Genomic DNA, 24,617 nt, shown 5'->3' on the forward strand with positions numbered 1-24,617 from the left:
CGTACCCATCCATATTTTTAAAATACCCAAAGCGTCTTATAAATTGTAAGTGTTTAGAAATAAGATGCCATTACCATACAAGGTCCCACATCTGTGATAGGCCTTCTCTGAAGCTGTCCTCACCTTGCAGCACATATTGCCTCTTAAAATACCGAATGCCCCCAAATTCATAAATTGCTTCAGATTTGGCTATTTCATCAAGCGTTTCACCCTAGTGGTGTGCAGGCTTTTAGATAGTTTGCTGTGCCTGTTTTATTATATGTACTTTTTTATCTTGTAAATTGCCTTGAGTCCATCAGAAATTGGCAGTATATAAATTTGTGAGAAATTCAAATAGGTGGTGAAATGTATAATTTAAAAAAACCCTAAAGCATAAGAAGCACAAAAAGGCATCACATGCTAATGGCTTGTTTAGTGACTATCTTGTACCGCAACTGTTCACAATTACAAGAGTGATGAAAAGTAACTTTGTGGCCTATTTTTGCGTTTATGACCTTTGAAATTCTGTAAAACGAAGGAAATTGAAGTAAGATCATATGCAGTCACAATTTCACTTAGCGACTGCTTTGCTTAATGACCAAGTTGCTAGTCCCAATTGTGGTGGCTAAGCAAGGACTATCTGTATGGTGTATGATTTATTCTTGATCCTACGCACATTAACGTTTGGTTATTGTAATTGCTTTTACTGTATTTTTTGTTGAGAATCATTTGTTGAGATGGATGGCCATATAAATTGAATCTAAGAATGAACAAATTAAGGAATAACAAAATAACAGAGTTGGAAGGAACCTTGGAGGTCTTCTTAACAGCAGATATCGACATTTGTAGAGAAACCAGCAAGGAAGTGCCTAACATTGTTAAGTTTTAGCTGAAGAGCTCATGGAATAAAAAATAATGTCTTATGTCACATGATTGAATCCACATACCTACTGTAAATTGCACCACCTAGATCAGTGATGGCTAACCTTTTTGCCATCACGTGCCAGGAAGGGGGGGTGGGGGAGGTTCGCGTGCACGTGTGCCCACACCCATAATTCTATGCACCCCACCCCACGCATGCGACCCCCCCTTCCCCCCGCTCCAAGCACACGATGGCCCGGTAGGCCCGTTTTTCTTTCTCACCTGGCTCCAGATCCTCTCTATGCATCTGGGGAGGGCGAAAACAGCCTTCCCCACCCCCTCGGAGGCCCAAAACGGCCCGTTTCCCAACTTCTGGTTGGACAGGAAGTGAGTTTTTTGCTGTCCCCAGCCTCCAGACTCCAATGCATGCGCACCGGAGCTGAGCTGGCGTGCCAGGCAACATGGCTCCGTGTGCCACCTGTGGCACGCGTGCCATAGGTTCGCCATCATGGACCTAGATAATCTTGGCTGATATTAACCTAAGCAGAACCTGGTTAGGATCAAGCTTGGATGGGAGACCAGGATGTCAGATCTGTAGACCAGACTAAGGTGATGGAAAAACAACCAGAGAAAATGTAGCAACAAATCTCTTTACTGACTGTTGCCAAGAAAATGACCCCAGGAGTTAGGATTAATTTATGAGGGTCTTTACTTAAAATCCACTTTCTAGCTATTCTTAGAACTTTGACTCCCCTGCAAAAGCTTTCTGAAATTGAAGACAACTTTGCTTGTTCAGGAATCCTACCTTCCCTGCACTAGCTGCTAGTTTGCTTCCCAGTTCAATACAAAGTGCTAGGGATCTTTCATATCTTACACAACATGGAGCCCATTTATTTGAGAAACCGCTTCTCACTGGTTATGCTACCCATCTGGCAGGAGGGACATGTTATAGCAGAGGTGTCAAACTCAAGGCCCGGGGGCCAGATTTGGCCCGTGGGGGGCTTAGTTCCAGTCCGCAGGGCCGCCCTGTAAAGTGCAAAGGGATCAGCCTGTGGTGCCTCTGCCAGAGAAAACGGGCTCCCAAGCTCCGTTTTTGCCTGGGACGGCTCCTGCAACCCGCTGCCAGTGAAAACGGAGCTTGGGAGGGTTTGCTGACAGAGGGTTGCAGGAGGCCGTCCCAGCCGAAAACAGAACTCGGGAGCCCATTTTCTCTGGCAGAGGATTCAGGCTACCACAGGCGCCCCTGTCACGAGTGATGTCAAGTTGGCCATGCCCACCCTGGCCACCCCCACCCACCCCCAAGGTCAAACACATAACTTGATGCGGCCCTCAATGAAATCGAGTTTGACACCCGTGTTATAGGTTCTGTCTACTTATCTGATGGGACCCAGGAGTTGGCCCTTTTTTCGTATGACATTTACCCTTTGAAGCAACATTCCTCCCCAAGGTGAGAGTGGCCCTGACGATACTGACCGGCCAGAAGGTCCTCATAACCTGGTTTTGCCATTGGCCCTGGGGACCCCATGGAAATACCGAGCCCACAAAAATGGCTGTATCGTGTGTAAGATTGTGACTGCATTTTCTCATGTATTTCGTTTGTAGTTTTTGTTTTCAACCGTTTTGCTATAATAGTTTCACGTTTTTTGCTCTATTTTAATTTTGGGATCATAGAATATAGAATAATAGAGTTGGAAGGGACCTTAGAGGTCTTCTAGTCCAATCCTCTGCTCAAGCAGGATACTCTATACCATTTCAGATAAATGGTTCTCCACTTTTTTTTTTTAAAGACCCCAGTGATGGAACACCCACAATTTCTGAAGGCAAGCTTTTCTATTGGTTGAATGCTCTTACCATTAGGAAATTTCTCCTTAGTACAAGGGTGCTTCACTCCTTCGTTAGTTTCCATCCATTGTTTCTTGTCTTACCTTTTGGTACTTTGGAAAATAGTTTGACCCCCTCATCTTTGTAGGAGCCTCTCAAATATTGGAACACTGCTATCATGCCTCCCCTAGTCCTTCTTTTCATTAGACTAGACATACCCAATTCTTGTAACATTCTTCATGTTTTAGCCTCCAAGCCCCCAATCATTCTTGTTGCTCTTCTCTGCACTCTTTCCAGAGTCTCAACATCTGTTTTATATTGTGCTGACCAGAACTGGATGCAATAATCTAAGTTTGGTCTTACCAAGGCTTTGTAAAATGGTATTGGAACTTCACCGCCTCTTGATTCTATCCCTCCATTTAGACCAACCTACACAAGATGGGGAGCTTTATAAATTCAACCAATACATGTTTATAACCATCCTGGCAACTATGATAACCAAACAGCTTGATGAAACCCATCCAGGAAAGCTAGCACAGGGCTGGCATTCCAACCTAGGGAGACCCTTCCCAAATGCCAAGGATTTGGGCCTCCCAAGGCAACCTCTGGATGCTTGTTCAGGAATCCTACCTTCCCTGCATTGGCCCTGGAAAGAGAATTCAGGGCAGTTTCTCTTCAGCTGGCACTTTTGATGGATTTATAAAAGGGTGCTTAAACCATCTACTAGGAATGTTAATTGCACCAAAGGGGATCAAAGGGTCAAAGGGGCCACGGTTCAAATCCCCACTGGACCATGAGGCTCATTTAAAAAAAAAATCCATTCCTATTCCTATTCCTATTATTCCTATTCCATTCCATTCCATTCCATTCCATCCTTAACCTATTCCTATTCTATTCCTATTCTAATTCCTATTCTATTCTATTCTATTCTATTATTATTCCCATTCCATTCCTATCCCTATCCCTATCCCTATCCCTATCCCTATCCCTATCCCTATCCCTATCCCTATCCCTATCCCTATCCCTATCCCATTCTATTCTATTCTATTCTATTCTATTCTATTCTATTCTATTCTATTCTATTCTATTCTATTCTATTCTATGCTTCCCTATCCCTATTCCATTAGATGATCGTCCCAGCACCAGGCAGCATATACATTTATCATCATCATCATCACCAGAGATCTGTTCATTTTGCCCAGCACCGGCCTACTTCAGTGTCGTTATGAGGATACCATGAAGAATTACCCCGTATGCCCCGCTTCGGCCTCCTTCTAAGGCTGACGGCGGATTAAATCAGTTAATCATACATAAAATGAAAGAGGCTAAAGACCTCACACCAAGCCGGGCATTCCCGCCTCCATGGCCCCGGCCTGCCTTAAAGCTTAGCACAAAGAGGAGGCGACACACGCTCGCAGCCACCAAGCGACAGTCCAATTTTCACGGCGCAGAACGCATCCTTTCTCTCCCCCCCTCGCCCCCCCGAGATCCCTCGCACGCGGCGACGGGCTGGGTACTTTACACATGCTCAGACGCTCCCTCTGCCTTCCAGGCAGGAGAGCCCCCTCCCCTTTGTCTGCTCTCCTCCTTTGAGAGGAGGGGGCTGCCCAGCACGTGCAATTAACGCCCTCCTTCGCCGCCGCCTGCGCCGACTTTCTGCCGCGCCCACCCTCCTCCCCAGCCGAAACAACGGAAGCTCGGCGGAGGCGGCCCCTTTAAGAGCGGCGGGGCCGCCCTCTGGCGGTCTGCGGCGGCGGTGCAGGTGCAGGTGCAGGATCCCGCTCCTCCAGGTGCGGCCGCTCCGTCTGCTCCGTCCACATCATGGAGCGCGATCGGGGCCCGCGGGCCTCGGCGGTAGATCTGGGCTTCGGGGCGCTCAGCACGGCGCAACTCCGCGCCCTCATGCGGGACGAAACCTGGCTCGAGCGCATCGTCAAGCTGAGCAGGAAGGTAAAGCCGCGGCTCCCGGGTGGGAAGCCCAGGAGGAGAGAGGATCGGGCCCTCCGGAGGGGCGAGAGAGAGAGAGAGAGGTGGGAGGGTGGCATCCTGCTTTCCAGCGGGGTCTTTTGCTGCACGCACCCGCGGCTTGCGTTCCTCCGACCCCAGCAGCCATCCCTCTCCATCCAAATACAAAGACCGCCCCCGCCCCCTTGGAAAATAATCCGAGCATCCAAAGGGGCATCGATGCCCGCCGAAACTGCCCGTGGCATCCCTGGGGCTGTGCCACCCGACCCCCCTTTTGCAGCAAAGGCAGCTCTGGTTGCCAGGGGGCTGGGAGTCTGGCACGGGAGGAGGAGGAGGAAGGCGGGGGCTAGTGCCAGTCCAGCCAGGCCTCTGCTTGGTGCCAGAAACAATGCCCAGACCTTCGGCCTTTTCACGGAAGCTCTTGGCCCAAATGTACAAGACTCAAAAGAGGATAGCTGGGCCCCAGGCGGGGAGGCCCTCTTGCCCCAACTGTTGGCTATGCCCTTGGAAGATCTACCCCCTTCTCGTCCCGTTCCGCTAGCTCCGGGGATTACAAGACGCCCCGTATCTCCCCGTCCCACCTCTAAAAGCTGCCACTGGGATCCAGTTTGAACTGAGGTGTTCTGCTACTCTGGTTCCACCTCTCCAGCCCCCAGAGATGTTATAGGCCCCTTTGTGGACTGTTGTCAGATTTTGGTCTTCTCCACCCACCTGTCACTCAGCTCCCCTCCTTTCCCTGAAAAGCAGTCTCCTCCCCCCCCAACACTCTTTGAAATACACCCCGTTTATTATGCCAGAGGAAATGCCGAGAAGGAGCCTCCCATCTGTTTGGGGTCCTGGAGATGGAGTCATCCAGGGAGGGTGTGATGGTTTGTTGGGGGGGGGATGCTTCCAAGGCCTCAGTGCTTTTGTCTTGGCAGGATAGACCCATCCTGGGCCAGACCCTCCCTTCCCTCTTTCTCTGGTGAAAATCAGCCACAATGGTGACCACGGACCCCTGTTTTGTTTCTCTGTGCTGAAAAGAAAGGGATTTCTTTTCCGAGATCCAGCAAAGCCTCATTGACTCAGCCATGGAAACACGGACGGGGTGGGGGGGTGGGGGTGTTGACTCTGTCTAGCCAGGCAGGCAACATGTCTTGTGCTGGGTAACAGAGAAAGGTTGCCGAATTAAGTGCCACAGCATGTCAGGCATTTTCATCATAAATGGCGTATGATTTTTGCCTTCCGACAGGCGTGGAAACAAAGCAAAACCTCCCCCTTTCTTTCCCTTATTTATTTGGCATCCAGCTAACTTCCTCCTTGCTCCCCCCCACCCCAATTGCAGGAATTCCCCACCCCTTTTTGTGGCCCCCAACCAGACCCTCATTGGAATCTGCTCCTGGTCTCACAGTTGAAACGTCACACATGTTGTCATCCATCCTCACAAGGAGACGTTGAGGCAGTTGATTTTGGAAAGGCACCTTCTCTGCCTCCTTTTCCAACAATGGCCAGAAAAACAGCCTCACTTTTGCAATATCTTTGTCAGTTCAGATGAGCTGGGTACTCCCAGCTTCTGCCCTTGGTGTGCTCTCGAGGCGATGCCGGCTGTCTTTATACAAAATCCCTAACCGGGTCAATTAGAAGACTTAGCAGCTGCTCTCAATCATTGTGCTAATTGTGGTTAATTTTAATCTTGGTTAGTCTTTTGTTGCTTGGTATGTTGTGTGAACCCAGACCTGTTTGGAGAGTTATGGTTCAATCTCCTATTCAAAACAGAGTGGGTTAATTCAGTTACCAAGACAGCGTACAGTATTGTGTGAACAGGGATATTGAGTTGCTAGATCTCACAAGAAGCCCAGTGCCCTCTGAAAAATTGCCCATCAAGATAGTCAAGTCCTTTCCCCATAGTTTACCATCCCCAATGGCCCCCATAACTCTAACTAGGATGGCCCAAAATATACCTTTGTCTTCCCCAAATATGCGCTCAAGTGAAGTACAAAATAAGCCACAAATATTATATAGTATGTTACCATTTAAGTTTAGGGCAATTTGTCATAGTTTCAAGACTCCCATAGAATACTCACAGTTTGGTTTACCAAGTCAGTAAATAGTCAGGAAATTTTTATCAAGTCAGTACATAGTAACTTTTGCTTGAAGGATTGTACTCCCCCAAAATATCTGATGCATAATTGGGGGGGGGTGAGTATCTATGTATTCTCCAAAGCACCTGAAAGCAGGACAAGAAGCAATGGATGGAAATTAATCAAGGAGAGAAGCAACCTAGAACTAAGGAGAAATTTCCTAACAGTGAGAATAATTAATCAGTGGAACAACTTGCCTCCAGAAGTTGAGGATGCTCCCACACTGGAGGTTTTTAAGAAGAGATTGAATAACCATTTTTCTGAAATAGTATAAAGTTTCCTGCTTGAGGAGGGGGTTGGACTAGAAGACCTCCAAGGTCCCTTTCAATTCTGTTATTCTGTTGTTATTCTGGTTTGCTCAGAGGTTTAATAAGGACAGTAGCTCTAGAAGAATAACCTTTTGGCAGCTTCTCAGTGGCTCTATGCTTGCTGTAGCCAGAAACATTAAACCACATTTAGTGATTGAATGCCAATTGGTGACAGAGAATACGCTGACCATGCTCCTCAGATACTTTCCGTCATGAAGAGGGTTTGGAGTTAGCTAGTATGAAGGAACAAACAAACACAGACTAGAGTAACTTCTCAAGGGCCCATGTTATTAGGGGAGGCCTAAAGAGCATCTGGCAGTGGGAAGATGCTGCCAGATTGTGACAGCTAAGGGCTGGCAATACTTATTTTTCAATCAACTGATTAATGGGGAAAAGACAAAGCTAATAAATACCATTTTGCCACCTGTACATTATTTTGTGGTAAAAAGGCATGTGCAACTTTTTAAAAAAACTGGGCCCTATTAAAGAATACAAACTTGACAAGATCTATAAATTAATGTGTACATTCAGTTGGCTTACACATCTGTCAAAAGTGCTGTCTTTGAAAAATTATAAAAACTTTAATAATCAGGAAAATCTGGTTCCAACCTCAAATATTAACGTTTGGATTTAGCAGGAAAAAAAATGACTTCCCTTCACATCTTTAATATGGAGTGTTAGTTGAACTCCCTGAATGAAAGTGTGACATAATACCCACTGATTGCATTTGCACAGCACACTTAACACTTATTTTTCTGGATTTGCACAATACATTAAATCTCACAGAAAATCCCTAACCAAGATTAAAATTAAATCAAGTTTGCAAGTTACGCTCATGCAGCCACCAGGATTTTAAATGATTCTTTTCAGCAAGTTGTATGAGTGGTTCTCTCATCTAATCCTTTAGAGTTATTTTTTTCTACTCATAGGTACAACATCCTTCTAAGATAGGTAAGAATTTTAGCTCCTGACTGTAGAAGGCCGAAAGTTGGTCTCTCACCTGAAGTGGCCATTTCGTAGAGATTAAAATCCATGACTTCTGAGCACAACATCCTTTAGGCCTGTTTATATTGGTGGCAGCAGTAGCAGCTGCTAAATAATTAGACTTATTTTAGGCATCCATTCAGACCAGCTTGATAGGTCTATTCACATTAGTTTTTTTTTAACTTGGTTACCAAGTTAATCCACTGTCTTGTTTGAGCAACACTCCAAACCATTAACTAACCACACAATTCACTGGGTTAACATTATCAAACTTTGTATGCTGCATCCAGGCAGGCTTGCTTCAACTCCCAGAATTCATGTTGTATGGACACAGCTATTGCATTTCCTATGGTATATATTCACCACCATATATCACTCCAACACTCAAGCACTGTGGGTGCCTCCGAGCTGTTTCTTTTACTGTTTTTCACTTTGTAACAAGAATGTAATTTGTATCTTCAGATTGTATTGTTAAATACTGTATCTTTACAGCATATTTTGAATCTCCAATGATGTTGGTGGTGCTAGAGATGGTGAGGATGCTAGCAAAACCATCACTAGGCAAAGTGCATAAATCTATACCCTTATAAACAGATAAACTCAGACAAGAGTACAGACAGCAAAGCAAAGATTAGCAAAAAAGGTAACTCAAATGAGGATGATAAGCTGCCAGATACAAAAGGAAGCCAGAATCTAAAGATCTGTAGAACGGCAACTTGGGGGAAAACATTGGGAAAAACAGCAAAAGTATCAAAACTAGATTGCTAGGGGGGTTACCAAACATGCACATTATTTTAGCAGGGAAAGTGGCTTTCCTCATTTGGGTGAGAAATCCAAATTTTCTCCAAGCATTCATGGGAAAACCCTGTACTGTATGCCCAGGATAGCCATGCAGAAACCAGAGAAACTCTGACAAGCTGAACAGATAAGCATACAGAGGCCTTTCAGCCTGGCCCAGACGCTCATTAAATATGTGTCTTTTCAGTTCCAGAACCTGCAGCTGGAGCGGGAGGTGCACCTAGCTTCCAACTATAACCTCGCCAAGCAAAATTTGGGCTTGCAGCCTCGGCTAGAGAATGGCAAAGCTTCCCTCGCTATCAAATACCAGGAGTTGCAGGAGCTACGGGAAACCTGTCATGACAAACAGCAGCGCTTGGGTGAGCAACAGTTGGTATCTTCCTTTCTCCCCCCCCCACCACCATCCCACCTTCTCCCAGAGTAGAGGCAAAGGTAGGACTGTTGGATCTGGGCTGCCTTAATCTAGATTGGCATTTCTCAACATTTATTGCTGGTTAGGGAATTCTGGGAGTCGAAGTCCACCCATCTTAAAGTTGGGTGGACTTGGCCAAAGTTGAGAAATTCTGTTCTAGATGATCAGCAAAGGGCAAAACATTTGTTAGTGGTCTGGACTTTTGCAGGTCTGAAAGCATCTTTAAGCAAAAGGGCTTCATTCGTGACGGGTCTATGAAAATTCGCCATGGCCAACTTGCCTTGGCCAACTCACCACAGTCAACTCATCATGGCCAACTCACTGCAGGACAAGAGTTACACTAATAACAAAGAAATGGTGGAATAGAAGCATTTTTAAAGAGGGTGCAGAAGGAAGGACAGAATGAAATGTGAATGGCAAAAATAAAATAAAAGATTATTTATTTTAAATAATTAAATAGAATTGTTAAATTGTCCCAAAGTAAGTTGTCCCATTCCGTTCATGACAGTCTGCCTTCCTTTAAACTAAGCCTATCTTGCAAAAGGTAGGATTCCAGTCTAGAGTAGACCGATTGATAATACAGGTACTCCTCATCTTAAAACAGTTCATTTAGTGACCGTTCAAAGTTACAACGGCACTGAAAAAAGTGACTTATGATCGTTTTTCACACTTACCACCTTTGCAGCATCCCCATGATCATGTGATCCAGAGATCTTCAAACTTGACAGCTTTAAGACTTGTGGACTTCAACTCCCAGAATTCTGGGAGTTGAAGTCCACAAGTCTTAAAGCTGCCAAGTTTGAAGACCTCTGATATGATCAAAATTCAGATGGCAACTGACTCATACTTATGACGGTTGCAGTGTCCTGGGGTCCTGTGATCACTTTTTGTGACCTTCTGATGAGCTAAATCAATGGGGAAGCCAGATTCACTTAAGCAAGTTACTAACTTATCAACTGCAGTGATTCGCTTACCGACTGAGGCAAGAAACGTCGTAAAATGGGACAAAACTCAATTGAGAAATGTCTCACTTAACAACAGAAAGTTTGGCCTCAATTGTGGTCGTAAGTCGAGGACTACCTGTGGTTAGTTGTAAAGAAGTTTTGTCTTATTCATAATGGGTGAGCCTAGTTTATGATCACAGTTGGTTTTATCAAATTTCAGTTTACTGAAAACATGAAGATCCCTTTTCCCGACTTCCTTTTAGCCCCTGCTCCCTGGTTACAACTGGAAGGATGAATAGATGGAGAAACAAGTGGAGTGAGGGCTCAGCAACTTTATACGGAAGGTGTTTCTTTGCTCTGGAATAGCGTTTCTCAAATTTAGCAACTTTAAGCTGCGTGGACTTCAACTCCCAAAATTCCCCAGCCAGATATTCTAGCTGGGAAATGCTGGGAATTGAAGTCCCCACAAAGTTACTGGGGTTGAGAAACACTGCTGTATTTCTTCCGCTGTAATGCAATATGTGAATGAGAGATATGAAAGAGAAAAGAAGGACCAGGGGAGACATGGTAGCAGTATTCCAATATTTGAAGGGTTGCCACAAAGAAGAGGGGGTCAACCTGTTCTCCAAGGCACCTGAAGGCAGGACAAGAAGCAATGGGTGGAAACTAATCCAGGATAGAAGCAACTTAGAATTAAGGAGAAATTTCCTGACAGTTAGAACAATTAATCAGTGGAACAACTTGCCCCCAGAGGTTGTAAATGCTCCAACACTGGAAGCTTTTAAGAAGAGATTGGATAACCATTTGTCTGAAATGGTGTAGGGTTTCCTGCCTAAGCAGGGAGTTGGACTAGAAGACCTCCAAGGTTCCTTCCAACTCTGTTATTCTATACTCTATATTCTATGTAATTTTAGAGAGCTGAGACAATGTGTTTCGATTACAGATTTCAGCTTGAGTACAGTATAGATAGTCCTCGATTTACAACCATTCCTTTAATAGCGATAGCAATAGCACTTAGACTTATATACCGCTTCACAGTGCTTTAATGTCTATTTGAAGGTACAACACACTGAAAAAAAGTGACTTAAGGCCAGTTTTCTCATTTACAGCCATTGCTGCATCCCCATGATCACACGATCAAAATTTAGGTGCTTGAAAAGCGTCATGTGTTTATGATCATTGCACTGTCCTGGGATCATGTGGTCACCATTGGTAACCTTCTCAGTTGGCTTCCCACAAGCAACTGATGGGGGTTAAGCCAGATTTGCTTCACAGCTGCATGATTCACTTAACAACCGTGGCAAAAAAAAAGGTCATAAAATGGGGCAGAATTCACTTAACAACTGTCTTGCTCAGCAATGGAAATTTTGGGCTGAATTGCGGTCATAAATTGAGGGCTACCTGTATGTGATATTTGGGGAGACACCTCTTGAGGATCACATAACTTTATGAAGTCTCCTCTAAACCGTCCCTGGAGTTGGAGAAAGAAAGAGATTGACTGAAAGAAAAAGGGCATAGCAGAAAACAAACCCAGTTCTCCTCCTCTCTCGCCCTATAACTGTGATGGCGAACCTATGGCAGGTGTGCCCGAGGTGGCATGCAGAGCCATCTTTCCGGGCACACGAGCTGTCGCCCAACTCACCTGCAGCTGCACATGTGCATGCGCCCCAGCTGGTGTTCGGGCCTCTGGTGCGCATGTGCACAATTCAGGGAACCAAGCTGGTCTTCAGCGCTCTCCTGCGCATGCATGCACATTTGTGCATGAGTGCAAGAGTATTTGTGCGCAGTGCACGAATGCATAGATGGCATGCATGTGTGCATTGCACGTGTGAAAACCACACACATGTACAGATGGTGCAATTGTGCACGCAGCACATGGGGGAGCCGCGAGAAACCTGCACACATGTGCAGATGGTGTGATCGCACGTGCAGTGCATGGGGGCACGTGTGACAGCCGTGCGCATGTGCAGATGGTGCAGTTGCACGCACAGCACATGGGGAAGAGCTGTGCATTAGTACAGATGGCACACGCACGCACAAAGCACGCAAAGTGTGTACCTGTTCGGCACTCAGTGAGTAAAAGGTTCGCCAACACTGCAGGGGTGAAATCTACTTACCTTCCTTACCGGTTCGGAAGTGCATGCGCCGCCCGCCCGCCTGCATGTCGCTCGCCCACGCATTATGTGCACATGCAGACCTTCACATGCGCAAAACCTTCTGCCAGGTGTGTGGGCGGAGCTTTGCTCCACCATTGCTACCGGATCACCGAACCAATGGCCAAGATTGCTACCGGACCGGGCGATCCAGTCCGATCCGGGAGCATTTCACCCCTGCAACACTGCCCTATAACATGAGGGATGTTTGAGACATGATGCATGATTATCACTCTGCACGTTTCCCCAAACACACAGAAGCGACAACTAATAAAATGCCAGGAATGGAGTGGGGAAGCTTCCCTCCCATTGTCACAACATTATGTAGAAACTAGATTTAGAATTGTTCCTAACCCCAACAATGTGGGTTTGCTTACTTGTATTTATTATTATTATGGTTTGTATACCATAATTTACAGCTGAACATGCAGGATGTCACTTGTGGCTTATTCGGAAAATTATGATTAAAACAAATCATGGTTTGGCTGAGTGTCTCCTGACATTCTAAGGAAAAGAGGAGAAAGAGTTGTGTAGTGATTGGCTTTGGTGATATCGGTCCCAGCTATGCTGGAAAAGATTAACCCGTTTTCTGACTTGGTGCTACCTACCAAACCATAATTTAATCACACACATGGTGTCATGCATGACATGCTGAACCACGAAAAACAAAGTTAAAAGTTAAAACTCCTCAAGCCTCATGTGCTATACTGATACAGTCATTATGTGTTCAACTGGATTGGATAAGCATTTATGCAAACATTGCCTCAATATGATCTAGAACAGTGATGGCGAACTTTTAGGCACCGAGTGCCCAAAGTGCGTGCGTGTGCACGCCCAAACTGCAAGGTATGGGCACATGCACGCACCCCCCACGCATCTGCAACAGAGACTTGAAGACCAGATGGCTGTCAGACTACGTTGCTATCTCAAAATTAAATGAATTTCCAAACTGCCAATCTTTAAGGAAATCTTTCTTTAATTGAGCACGGCCACCGGATCATGACTCCGCGCGGACAAGACTGACCTTTTGCCCCCCAATCCCTCCCTTTCCGATCCCCAAATCTCTGCTTCTCATTGGCTATCTTCCAAGTCATTCTTCAGACTTCATTCCCCAGGAATGTGCCCCCTCCCCTCATTTCCACGACAACCCGGCTTCAAAGGGATTTAGCAGGCAAAAGTTCCAGAGTTTATCTCTCGCTCTCCTCTGCTCTCCATGCCAGTGTTGAAACGCTGACATCGGAGGCGGGAGGTGTGCGCACATGCGCGGCAGAGACCCAAAACAGAGCTGGGGCAATGGCACGCATGCCCACAGAGAGGGCTCTGTGTGCCACCTCTGGCACCCATTCATAGGTTCGCCACCATTGATCTAGAATGATCTAGATCAGGGGTCTCTAACCTTGGCAACTTTAAGACTTGTGGACTTCAACTTGTAGAAGACTTGTAGACCCCTGATCTAGATGGCCAACTGGGGAATTCTGGGAATTGAAGTCCACAGGTCTTAAAGTTGCCAAGGTTAGACTCCCCTGATTTAGAGCCTGGGAAATAATAGAGGTTTGTGGAAGGAGATCAGAGATGGGCCGTCTGCTGAGACCACAATCCCTCTTTTCCTTCCACGATTGCCCAGGAATCCCAGGCTATCTTATCTCCAGTAGGTACACAGGTACTCCTTAACTTACGACCATTTGTTTAGCAATCATTTGAAGTTACGACGACGCTGAAAAGAAACCTGACTTCCAACCATTCCTTGCACTTATGACTGTCACAGCATCCCTGCAGTCATGCAGTCGCCATCCAGTGCTTGGCAACTGGCTTGCACTTATGACAGTTGTATCATTCTGCAGTCCTGTGATCGCCACTCGGGATCTTCCCCGCAGACTTCCAACAAGCAAAGTCAGCGGAGAAGCCAGCAGGAAGGGTCACAAATCAGGTCATGTGATGTCTTGCTTAATGACCACAGTGATTCACTTAATGACCCTGGCAGAAAAGATTTTTTTAAAAAAAAATATCAGAGGTGGTCACGTGATGTTTCAGTTAACATTCATTCGGCATGGCTTAATGACAAATTTTCTTGTCCCAATTTGTGGTCGTAAATCAAAGATTACCTGTAGACACAATTTTAATGATTTGATTGCAGCAATGTGCTCTGCATGGGCTGCTTTTGAAGAACACCCAGAAGTTGATGCTGGTGCAGACACAGCTACCCATCTGCATTAGTGTTATCCTTTACTGTTCCACAGTCATTGCACGGGCTTTTACCAGCTAGTCAGTACAATTTAAATCAGGGGTCTCCAACCTTGGCAACTTTAAGCCTGGGGGACTTCAACTCCTAGAATTCCCCAGCCAGCTTTGCTGGCTGGGGAATTCAGGGAGTTGAAGTCCCCCAGGCTTAAAGTTGCCAAGGTTGGAGACCCCTGATTTAAAGTACATATAGTCCTCGACTTACAACAGTTCATTTAGTGATTGCTCAAAGTTAAAACAGTACTGAAAAAAGTGACACATGGCAGTTTTTCACACTTATGACCATGGCAGCGTCCCCATGGTCACATGATCCAAATCCAGCTGTTTGACAACTGACTGATATTTATGATGGTTTCCTAGGGTCACGTGATCCCCTTTTACGACCTCCTGACAAGCAAAGTCAAAGGGGAAGCCAGATTCACTTAACAACTGTGCTACCAGCTTAACAATTGCGGTGATTCACTTAACCAATGTGGCAAGGAAGATTGAAAAATGGGATAAAACGTACTTAGCAAACATCTCACTTAACAGCAGAAATTATGGGATTAATTGTGGTTGGAAGTCGAGGGCTACCTGTATTGATTTTAAACTACAAATGGCTCAGTACTGAGATACTTCTAGGACAGTGATGGCTAACTTTTTTGCCATCGCGTGCCAGGAAGGGGGGGGCAGGGGGGTCACGCACATGCATGCCCACACCCATAATTCTATGCAAAAACGGGCCATTTTTGGCCTCCGGAGGGCCTCCTGGGGGATGGGGAAGGCCGTTTTCGTTTTCCCCAGACTCCTAGAGAGGCTCTGGAGGCTGGGGACAGCAAAAAACAGGCCTTCCGGTCCCACCGGAAGTTGGCAAACAGGCCATTTCTGGCCTCTAGGGGGTGGGGAAGGCTGTTTTTGCCCTCCCCAGACTCTTAGAGACACTCTGCAGGCTGGGGACAGTAAAAAACAGGCCTTCCCCACCACCCCCCCGAGGCCCTACAGAGGCAGGAAACAGCCTGTTTCCCTACTTTTGGTAGGCCCAGAAGCCCCGAAAATGAGCTTGCGTGCCCACTGATATGGCTACGTGTGCCATAGGTTCACCATCACGGTTCTAGGACTACCTCCATGGCATAGATAAAACCAACCTACCTGGTGTGTTGGTCACAAGTTGAGAATTTGAGATTCTCCCCTTCTCGAGTGATATGGAAGGGACAAAAAAAAGTTCAGAGTTTTTCACTTGATGCTCCATCTCCATGGAACAGTTTTATCCCTCGAGAAGCAACTGGTACCCTCCTGTAAAAATTCAAAGCAGAGCTTTTCTGTAGAGCCCTTAGTAGCATTAATTAATTTGCAACTTTTAATGATTGGATGTGATCAATCAATACAGATGCTGAGGCGGTTTATGCAATTGTGTTACTGATTTTCATTGTTTGAATGGATTTTGTTCAATTTTGTGAACCCCCCACAAATCCATGGAGAATCAGCAATATATAAATACTGTAAATAAACAAATGCTTCTAATTCTTTGAACATTTGTGAACACAAGGGCCAACCTGAAGCCAGCCTACCATTATTTTACAAGCTCCAACTGAATCATGAATTTTGAAGTTTAAAAGGACTGAATAGATCTTCAGTGCTGGTACATTGGGGGTGGTGGTTTTCCAAAATGTTCAAGATGGCAATTGTGCCTAACTGATTGAAGTCCCTCCCCATCTTTGTATGTGACACACACAAAATGGGTTGGCGCTTCCATTGCAAAATCACACATCCTCTTGGCTTTTTGGAGACACATTCTGGTGAGATTTGGATTTGATTTGGTCCATATAGGCACCCATTTCAAATACATGACGGTGAGTAGGGTTTGTCGAACATTAAATTTGGGATCTTTGAGTCCTAGTGGACAACCATTTAAATATGAGCCAGCAGTGTGCAGCAGCTGCCAAAAAACCCAACAGTGTGCTAGGCTGCATAAAGAGAGGGATAGAATCAAGATCACGCGAAGTGTTAATATCACTTTATAATGCCTTGGTAAGGCCACACTTGGAATACTGCATTCAATTTTGATTGCCATCATGTAAAAAAGATGTTGAGCTTTTAGAAAGAGTGCAGAGAAGAGCAACAAAGATGATTAGGGAACTGGAGGCTAAAACATATGAAGTACAGTTGCAGGAACAGGGTATGTCTAGTTTATTGAAAAGAAGGACTAGGGGAGACATGTTAGCAGTATTCCAATATCTCAGGGGCTGCCACAAAGAAGAGGGAGTCAAGCTATACTCCAAAGCACCTGAGGGCAGGACAAGAAGCAATAAGTGGAAACTAATCAAGGAGAGAAGCAACTTAGAACTAAGGAGAAATTTCTTGACAGTTAGAACAATTAATTAGTGGAACAACTTGTCTCCAGAAGTTGTGAATGCTCCAACACTGGAAGTTTTTAAGAAGATGTTGGATAACCATTTGTTTGAAGTGTGTAGGGTTTCCTGCCTAAGCAGGGGGTTGGACTAGAAGACCTCCAAGGTCCCTTCCAACTCTGTTATTCTATTCTATTCTATTCTAAATCAGGCCCTCCCATAACTTACTCCGTTACGGTATCCCACATCCTCCAGTATGGAATGAGAGACAGCAGGCTTGACCTTCTTCTTGTGAAAACCCTCCAGGTACCTGACAAATAGTATTCTATCCTTCCTTGGCCATCTTTCCTCAAAGCTAAACACCTTGTCCCTGAATCAATCCCCGTAGGAGGTAGACCTCTAGCCCCCTTCAACAGGAAAAAGAGAAGACGGAAGTTGAAGGCACTATTATAGTCCCTCCCTTCGGAGTTGACAACCTGGGATTATATTCTGCTTTGCAAAGATTGGGGAGCACATCCTGATTGGCATTCCTTCCTGCCATGGTGCAACGATCACAACACAGCTGGCTGACATGTGGATGTGAAAGCTGAACTTGCCCTTTGTCCAACAGGAGCGTGTATGGCGAAGTGGACTCCAGAGAACGCCCTGAGCAGGCTACAGGCTGAACTGGAGAACGTAGAGGCCAAAGTGGAGGTGAGTGTTGAGGAACAAGCTAGGCTGGCTTCTCCAGGGCTGCTGCCAGAAGTCCTCTTTTTTTTTTAATATGTAAAGGGAATAAACTCTTTCTCTGAATCTTCTTCCCACATAGGGATAGGAGCAAAGTGACTCCAGGCCACCTTTCTCCATGCCATCCCATCAAAGGACAGCTTCCCAAACTTGTTCCAGCCCATGCCTGGAAAGGCAGAGGTGTGACGGACAAGGAAGGGAAACAAGAGAGTTTTCCTTGTCTAAGCTTGAGGAGGAGGCCTTTTTTGTTACTTGAAGGTTGAGCTTCAAGGAGGTGCAGTGATATGGCTTTTCCGAGCTGCCTCTCTCAAGAATTGGCTTGTGGCCAGTATGGACCTTTGAACAGCCTTTTTAGCTGTCACAAACTATCTATCTGGCTAGAGTTGCAGGCACACAACACACTGAACTGGGCCAACGAAAGATCTAATGGCTGCATTCCCAGAACATATCAAACTTGTGTAGGGTTAACTTTAGGATTTTTTTCTTTTTACCTGTTAGCTGAACACTTGAGCTGTTTTGGTTAGTTTTGGTTCCATGTATTGTGCAATTTTTTTAAAAAAATGGGTTGAGTAACCTGGTTCAATGTGTTGTGCGAAGCCTTCCTTTATGTTATGACTATTATCGTATCAACAGCAAATATCAAATTAAACATGTTGGACTGTTTCAGTGGTACTCAAGCTATGGAACGTCGTCCCCTCCTTGGGAGAGAGAGCAAGACACTTGGAGTGGAGGTGAGGCATGATGTTGTAGGGACATATAGGTCCCTACAGCATGTATATATTTAAAAAGCCTCCTTCGCGTCAAGCTCAAATCTGGTGATACCATGGACACACACAGGCTCACCATTTGCCTGCTTCAAGGATTATTACTCCCCAACTTTTCTGTCTAGTCTAAACTCTGGAATTCCAGGAGGTCTCTCATCCAAGTGTTAACAAAGGTTGATGCTTGGGGTTGGACTAGAAGACCTCAAAGGCCCCTTGCAACTCTATTATTCTATGTTCTACTCTATGTTCTGTGTTCTAACTTAACTTTCTAGATCAGTCAAAGTTAGCTGAGTGCTGCCATCTGCTGATAGCCAGAGCTTTAGAGTCTCTCCTGGTAGGAGAGCTGGTAGCACAGCTTTAGTACTCCGGCCACCCCAGCTGCCCTTCTTATAATGAGCTTGCAATGAAACAAAGAACGCCATACAAGTAGTCCTCTACTTGTGACCGTTCATTTAGCAACCATTCACATTTATGACGGGGCTGAGAAAGGTAACTTATGACTAGACTTTGCTCTTACGACTGTTACAGTCTCCATGCGGTCATACAATTGCAAAACGAATGCTTGGCAACCAGCTCGCACTTATGACACACAATCGCCTTTTGGGACCTCCCCAGATTGGCTTCTGGCAAGCAAAGGAACTGGGGAAGTCAGCAGGGAAGGTCACAAGTCGCAGTCACGTGATGTCCCACTTAATGACTGGAGGTGATTTGCTTAATGACTGTGACAAAAAAAGGTGGTAGAATTGGATGCAGTCACCTGGTGCCTGCCTTAACGAACATACGGTTTAACAATGAATGTTCTGGTCTTTATTGTGGTCGTAGGTGAAGGACTACCCGTAGAGTTTTTGACTAGAACAGCTTCTTTTCCATGAAGAGATGACCGAAAAGCCTTTTCCAAAGGCCGTTGTTGGATTAGCAGTCTAAGCCACTGATACTGTGTAACTGGCTGTTAAATGTCTGTGCAGTGGGTGTCTATGTACACACATGTGTTCGTAGGGGATTTTGCATCTTTGCTTGCAAAAGAATACGGTCAAGGGGCTAAGAAAATAGAGGGAACCCAGATGCCAATCATGCTTGTTAAGTTTTGTGCTGATTTGAATGGCTTGGAAAGAACTGGTTTCCATTCTTAAATGAGATAGGCAGTGTGGGGCTTTCCAACTGTTTTGGACTCCAGCTCCCATCAGCACCCATTGGCGTAACAATGTTATAGGAATTGTAGTTCAGGACAACTGAAGGAAATGGGGTTATTATCTGTCAATGTTTGTAATCTTGTCCCAGGTGTCCTCCTCCTCCATCTATTCCTTTGGCAAATTGCGAATGTAGCCTTGGAGTTTGCAGCTTCCCTTAAATCACCTTTTGAGCCAATACATTAGCAATTCCCTATAAGGAGTTGCATTCACACAGTGCAATTAATTTGATTTTTGAATTAACCCATGTTCTGGATTTGCACAAAACATTGTGGAGGGTCTTGAAGACCTGGTTCTTCTCCTAGAGTTTAGCCTAGGGCAGAGGTGGGGAACAATGGCCCCTGTATGACTTGTGGACTTCAACTCCCATGGAGGATGCCATGACTGGCTCAGGAATTCTGGGAGTTGAAGTCCACAAGTCATAAAAGGGCCATCGTTCCCCCCCAACCTGGACTAGGGTGATTGGACCCCTTGTGAATTTGATATTGGCCAGATTTACCATTTTCTTCTTTATTGGTTTTCACTGGTTTGTTTTTTAATGGTATTATATTTTATTCTTTTTATTATATTGTGAACTCTCCAAGTCACTTGAAGTTAGGAATGACCTAAATAAATTAATTAAATTAATTTAAACAATAAACTAACTAAACAAGCTGCATTCACACAGCAACCTAAAAACTAAGGTCAGTGATTAAACTTAGTATGTTATATAAATACCTGTACCAGGTTTCCATGTGGCTGCTTTCTAGATTTATACCCCGTCTGTCAGCCTCCTCAGGTAGTCCAGAGAAGGACTACAACTAAATGAGCTAATTCTACTTTATTGTAAGGTTACATTAACTTGCAAGAATCTTGCAAGTCTGAAAGTACAAATCTCCTACTGTTTCTTTTTCCAAACTGATAAGTTAGGGAGGTTCTTTTTCTTTGCTTGTTATGCAGCTGCAGGCTCCCTCACCACTTATCTAATTGTTCCCTAAGCAGCATATCTTTCCCTCCACCCATCTCCCAGAGACCATTCTCACATACCATCGCATCACCTGTCCTCCGCAGGCTTATAGGGGCCTTCATTACACTCCCTTCTCCAATTTCTTCCACAATACCCACGGCTAAACAATGCCGGCTGGCGGGCCCATGGGGAAGGGCCTTCTCTGTGGCTGCCACAGCTCTCTGGAACCAATTACCTCCTGAGGTCCAGACCACCCCCACCCTATTGGCCTTCCGAAAAGCGGTGAAGACCTGGCTTTTCCGGCAGGCCTGGGGCCGTTGATCTCGCTGTTGCGATCTTGTGAGATCCGGCCATGAATGATGTGAATGGGTTTTAATATTTTAATTTTTAAATGTTTTTATAATGTTTTTTTTTAAAAAAAATGCATTGTAAGCCATCCTGAGTCTCCGGAGAAAAGCGGCATATAAATTGAACTAATAAATAAATAAATAAAAACTTTATGAGTGCTGGGAGTGACTGACCAAAAATTATCCACTGAGCTTCCATGGCTATAGATCGACCTGAACCTGAATCTTCTCGGTCTTTATCCAATACTCTTAGTCATTAATCAACACTCTTAACCATTGTATATATTGGCTGTCTTTATTGGATTGCTTAAAAATACAACCAGGGAGATGGAGGAAGACAGAGAATTTAGTCTATATAAACAAGCTATGTGAGACTACATTTTTAAACAATGGACCCAAAATTTAATTTGTTCTGTTTAGTAAACATTGTAATACATTTTCAACATAACTGAGCCAACAAGAGATTTAGAAAGCTCCCAGAAATAGCCGAAATAAGTTTGGAATTTCTTTCTATAATCACAGCAAGTACAAAAAGGAATAGGAAATGCCCTGTATAGAAACTGGGGGGTGGGGGGGGAATGTCAATTTCAGGTGTCTATGAAGAGTCTGATCAGATGTAAGCAAAATGCTATAGGAAAGAACACAATCCCTGCCTTGCTATTCCTACGCTCATTTCTGCCTTTAAATTCACTGTGCCATCCCTAGTGTTACAGAGGGCTTTAGTCAGAGCCCATTTGGAATACTGTGTCCAGTTCTGAAGACCTCACTTAAAAAAAAGATATTGATAAGATTGAGCGAGTCTAAAGATGGGCAAGAAGAAATTGCAAGATCGGAGGGACAAAACATATCAGAAGAGATTGGGGAAATTGAATATTTATGGCCTGGAGGACAGAAGGGAAAGGCGGGGCATGATTGAAACTTTTAAATATATTCAGGGTATGAATAAAGGCAGTATTTTCAATATTAAAGCAAAAAATCAAGAACACAGGGACATAACCTCAAATTGACATGAGGGAAGTTCAAAAGTAATGATAGAAAATATTACTTTACAAAAAGAGGAGTGGAAGCTTGGAATTAACTTCCAGCCAAAGTAGTGGGTCAGTCATCAGTAACTGAGTTTAAACAAGGTTGGGATAAATATATGTCCATCATCCGACAAAAATTAAAATAGATAAATAAATAAGCATAGTAAAAAAACTCAAAGGTCAGACTTGTTAGTCCACTAGATCTTTCTTCTGCTGTCAGTTTCCTATGTTTCTGTACTAAGTAGAGATTAAACTCCAACTTTTGTAAATGGAAATGGGGACGAGCATCATGTCGGTCTATGGCTCAGCAGAAAAACCCACTGGGAAATGCTGATTGTTGAAATTTGCTTGGAACACCAACTATCCAAAATGGCCGTTTCATCCTCCTTTCTTTGTCCACAGGAACAAATGGAGCAGTTCCTATGTTGGGATCTCCCCATTGAGAGCTTTGTGGAGTCTTTCCAGCACAGCCGCATGCTCTCCCATCTTCGTCGCACTCAGCTGGAGAAGTTGCAGGAGATCCTGAAGGTGGAGAAAGCAAAAACTCCTGAAAAGCCAAGCCCGAGCTGTGAAGAGGAACAGCCTGCAGTCTCCCCAGCACTTCCAACTCCTCCTCCACCTTCGGCTCAAGCAGCCCCGGCTCAGAATAATGGGCCACCTCCTAAGGTCTTCCAGCTCCGCTTGGCACCGGCGTTCTTGATCCCCTCAGAGGCTGTGCTCCCCATCCCCATGACGGCAGCCCCTCAGAAGTGCTGCCTGCCCACTCTGGCCACCTCGCACTCCACCACTAACTTTGTGAGCTCTCCCTTGGGTCTGATTGGGCACATCCATTTGCCCCAGGCACACCTGCCTCACCAGCAGAAGAAGAAAGAGCCACCGCATCGGTAGCTGCCACAGCACCAACGGGACATTTTGACCAGAGCCTCTGACACCAGCTATGATGGGCCAGAGTCTGAGGTGTGATGCCAGCCTGCCAAGAACTCCACCTTCCCAGACTTGGTGGGAGTTAGGGGTGGGCGTATGGCAGAGAGCTGGCTCCCTTTTCTCTCTGGCTGCCAAAATAATTTAGATTCCATCTCCACTCTTCCCCCTCACCATCCCCCACCTCCCCAGGCAGTTTGGCTGGTCTGGGTTGATCCAGTGTTACTATATGTATAGGTGGCCAAGACCGCAGGGAGTTGTGCCCTGCCTCCCCCTTTCCCACTTGAGAAATAAGGAAAGTTATGTCGCTTCTTCCCCCCTTCTTTTTCGGGAGCCTGAATTCACCATCATGCACTCATTACGCCTATCTCTCGAGTTAGGTGGGGGAAAAAAAAACCTCTTGCAAACTGCTTGTTGCTTTTCTGGATGCTGGGTGTGATCGATTTCAGGCAGGGCTATCTCTATCCCCCTCCAGGCAGTCGGCCGGCTGATCTTCTCTCTCGCACAAGGGATTCCATTTTAGTAGCAAGTAGGAAGAGAACATACGTGGCGGGGGACGGGGGTGGGGGGTGGGTGGGGGTAGGGGATAGAGCACAGCACATTTCCAGGGGTGGAGAAAGGAAGGGTAGGCCAACTGCTTGGAGGGGGCAGTTTTTGGAGCTAAATTGCCCCCCTTCCTATTCATTTTTTCTACTGGGGCAGGGGGGTCTGCAGATGAAGTGGGGAGGGATCTATTGATGTGATGGGGGGGGATTGAGGTTGCAAAGCACAGGGTAGAACATTTTAGCCCAAAGTTTATGCCACGGCTAGAGAATGGGTTAGTACCAGCATAGGCACACGGTCTCAACAGGGTATGCATAAACGGGAGAGATGAGGCAAGCCCCACAATGCTCTATGGGGAACATGCCTTCCAGGATGGGTGGGGGAGGGAGCAAGGAAATATTTTCAAGCAAACTTTTCTCTTGATTCGATGTGCTTGCTAAAAAAAACAAAAACAAAAACTGAAGGATGAAATTCTGGGGACAGCAGGGAGGGAGATTTGAACTGGGGAAAAAAAAATAAGGTTCTCCTAATATTAATCCCTTCCCCTCGAGCAATTATAGGTGTGATTGGACTTAGAGGGTACAATGCAGGTGACGTTTAGCCATGCCAAGATCCCGTTGAAAGTGAAGGCAGAATAAATGGTGGCTAGGCGTGCCATTGGCTACATATCCCGTCTACAGCAAAACTCTCCTCGATTAGAATGTAAAATGGATCACTTTTTATATTCGCCTCTGTGGAGGCTGCCCACAGTATCTCTGAGTGAGTCACTGCTTTGGCTGTTCTTCTCTGCAGTAGCCTTCCAGATTGTGGATAATACTGTACTGTTATTATTTCCCTGCTCAGGGATATAAGGGTGCATTCAGCCATTCCCAACGGACAGTCCCGGCTCCCTGACCTCCTCAGAGCTGGCCAGAAAATAAATTACCCTCTTCAGCCTGAGGTCAAGGTTGTTTGTAACACTTTTCTATAAAACTGAATTCAAAAAAAAAATCAGAATTCCCAAGCCTTGAAATATCACTTTCAAATATCAAAAGTTCTTCGCTTTTCGCTTCTGTGCAATGAGATTTTATTTCAGCTCCAGCAAGGCTGAGTTTGTGAAGACCCATAGTAGGACACCCATTTAGAGAAGGGCAGCTGAGCTAGCATGGGGTTGTGGCAGCCAACTGTGTCATTCCCATTAGTGCAGGGTTTCCCAAGTTTGACAACTTTTAAGACGTGCGGACTTCAACTCCCAGAATTCCCCAGCCA

At 45.4% G+C, this 24,617-nt stretch overlaps 1 protein-coding gene across 1 annotated transcript; it reads left to right on the plus strand.

The window, feature by feature from the left end:
- Positions 1-4,482: 4,482 nt before the first annotated feature.
- Positions 4,483-22,793, plus strand: VPS37D (VPS37D subunit of ESCRT-I). Its single transcript, XM_070946439.1, has 4 exons — positions 4,483-4,611; positions 9,024-9,195; positions 17,521-17,603; positions 22,308-22,793. Exons 1-4 carry the CDS (start codon positions 4,483-4,485, stop codon positions 22,791-22,793), a joined length of 870 nt encoding a protein of 289 aa, XP_070802540.1.
- The last annotated feature ends 1,824 nt before the right edge of the window (positions 22,794-24,617 follow it).

Source organism: Pituophis catenifer, unplaced genomic scaffold (assembly GCF_029215685.1).
Source record: "Pituophis catenifer annectens isolate HBS135680 unplaced genomic scaffold, rPitCat1.0.hap2 SCAF_1, whole genome shotgun sequence".
In the NCBI taxonomy this organism is placed as follows: Eukaryota; Metazoa; Chordata; class Lepidosauria; order Squamata; family Colubridae; genus Pituophis; species Pituophis catenifer.

Excerpts from the sequence above, each read along its gene's own strand:
- VPS37D (XM_070946439.1), top strand. The coding sequence starts at position 4,483 with ATGGAGCGCGATCGGGGCCCGCGGGCCTCGGCGGTAGATCTGGGCTTC. Across the intron at positions 9,196-17,520 it reads TGACAAACAGCAGCGCTTGG|GAGCGTGTATGGCGAAGTGG; the intron begins GTGAGCAACAGT and ends TTTGTCCAACAG. Across the intron at positions 17,604-22,307 it reads ACGTAGAGGCCAAAGTGGAG|GAACAAATGGAGCAGTTCCT; the intron begins GTGAGTGTTGAG and ends CTTTGTCCACAG.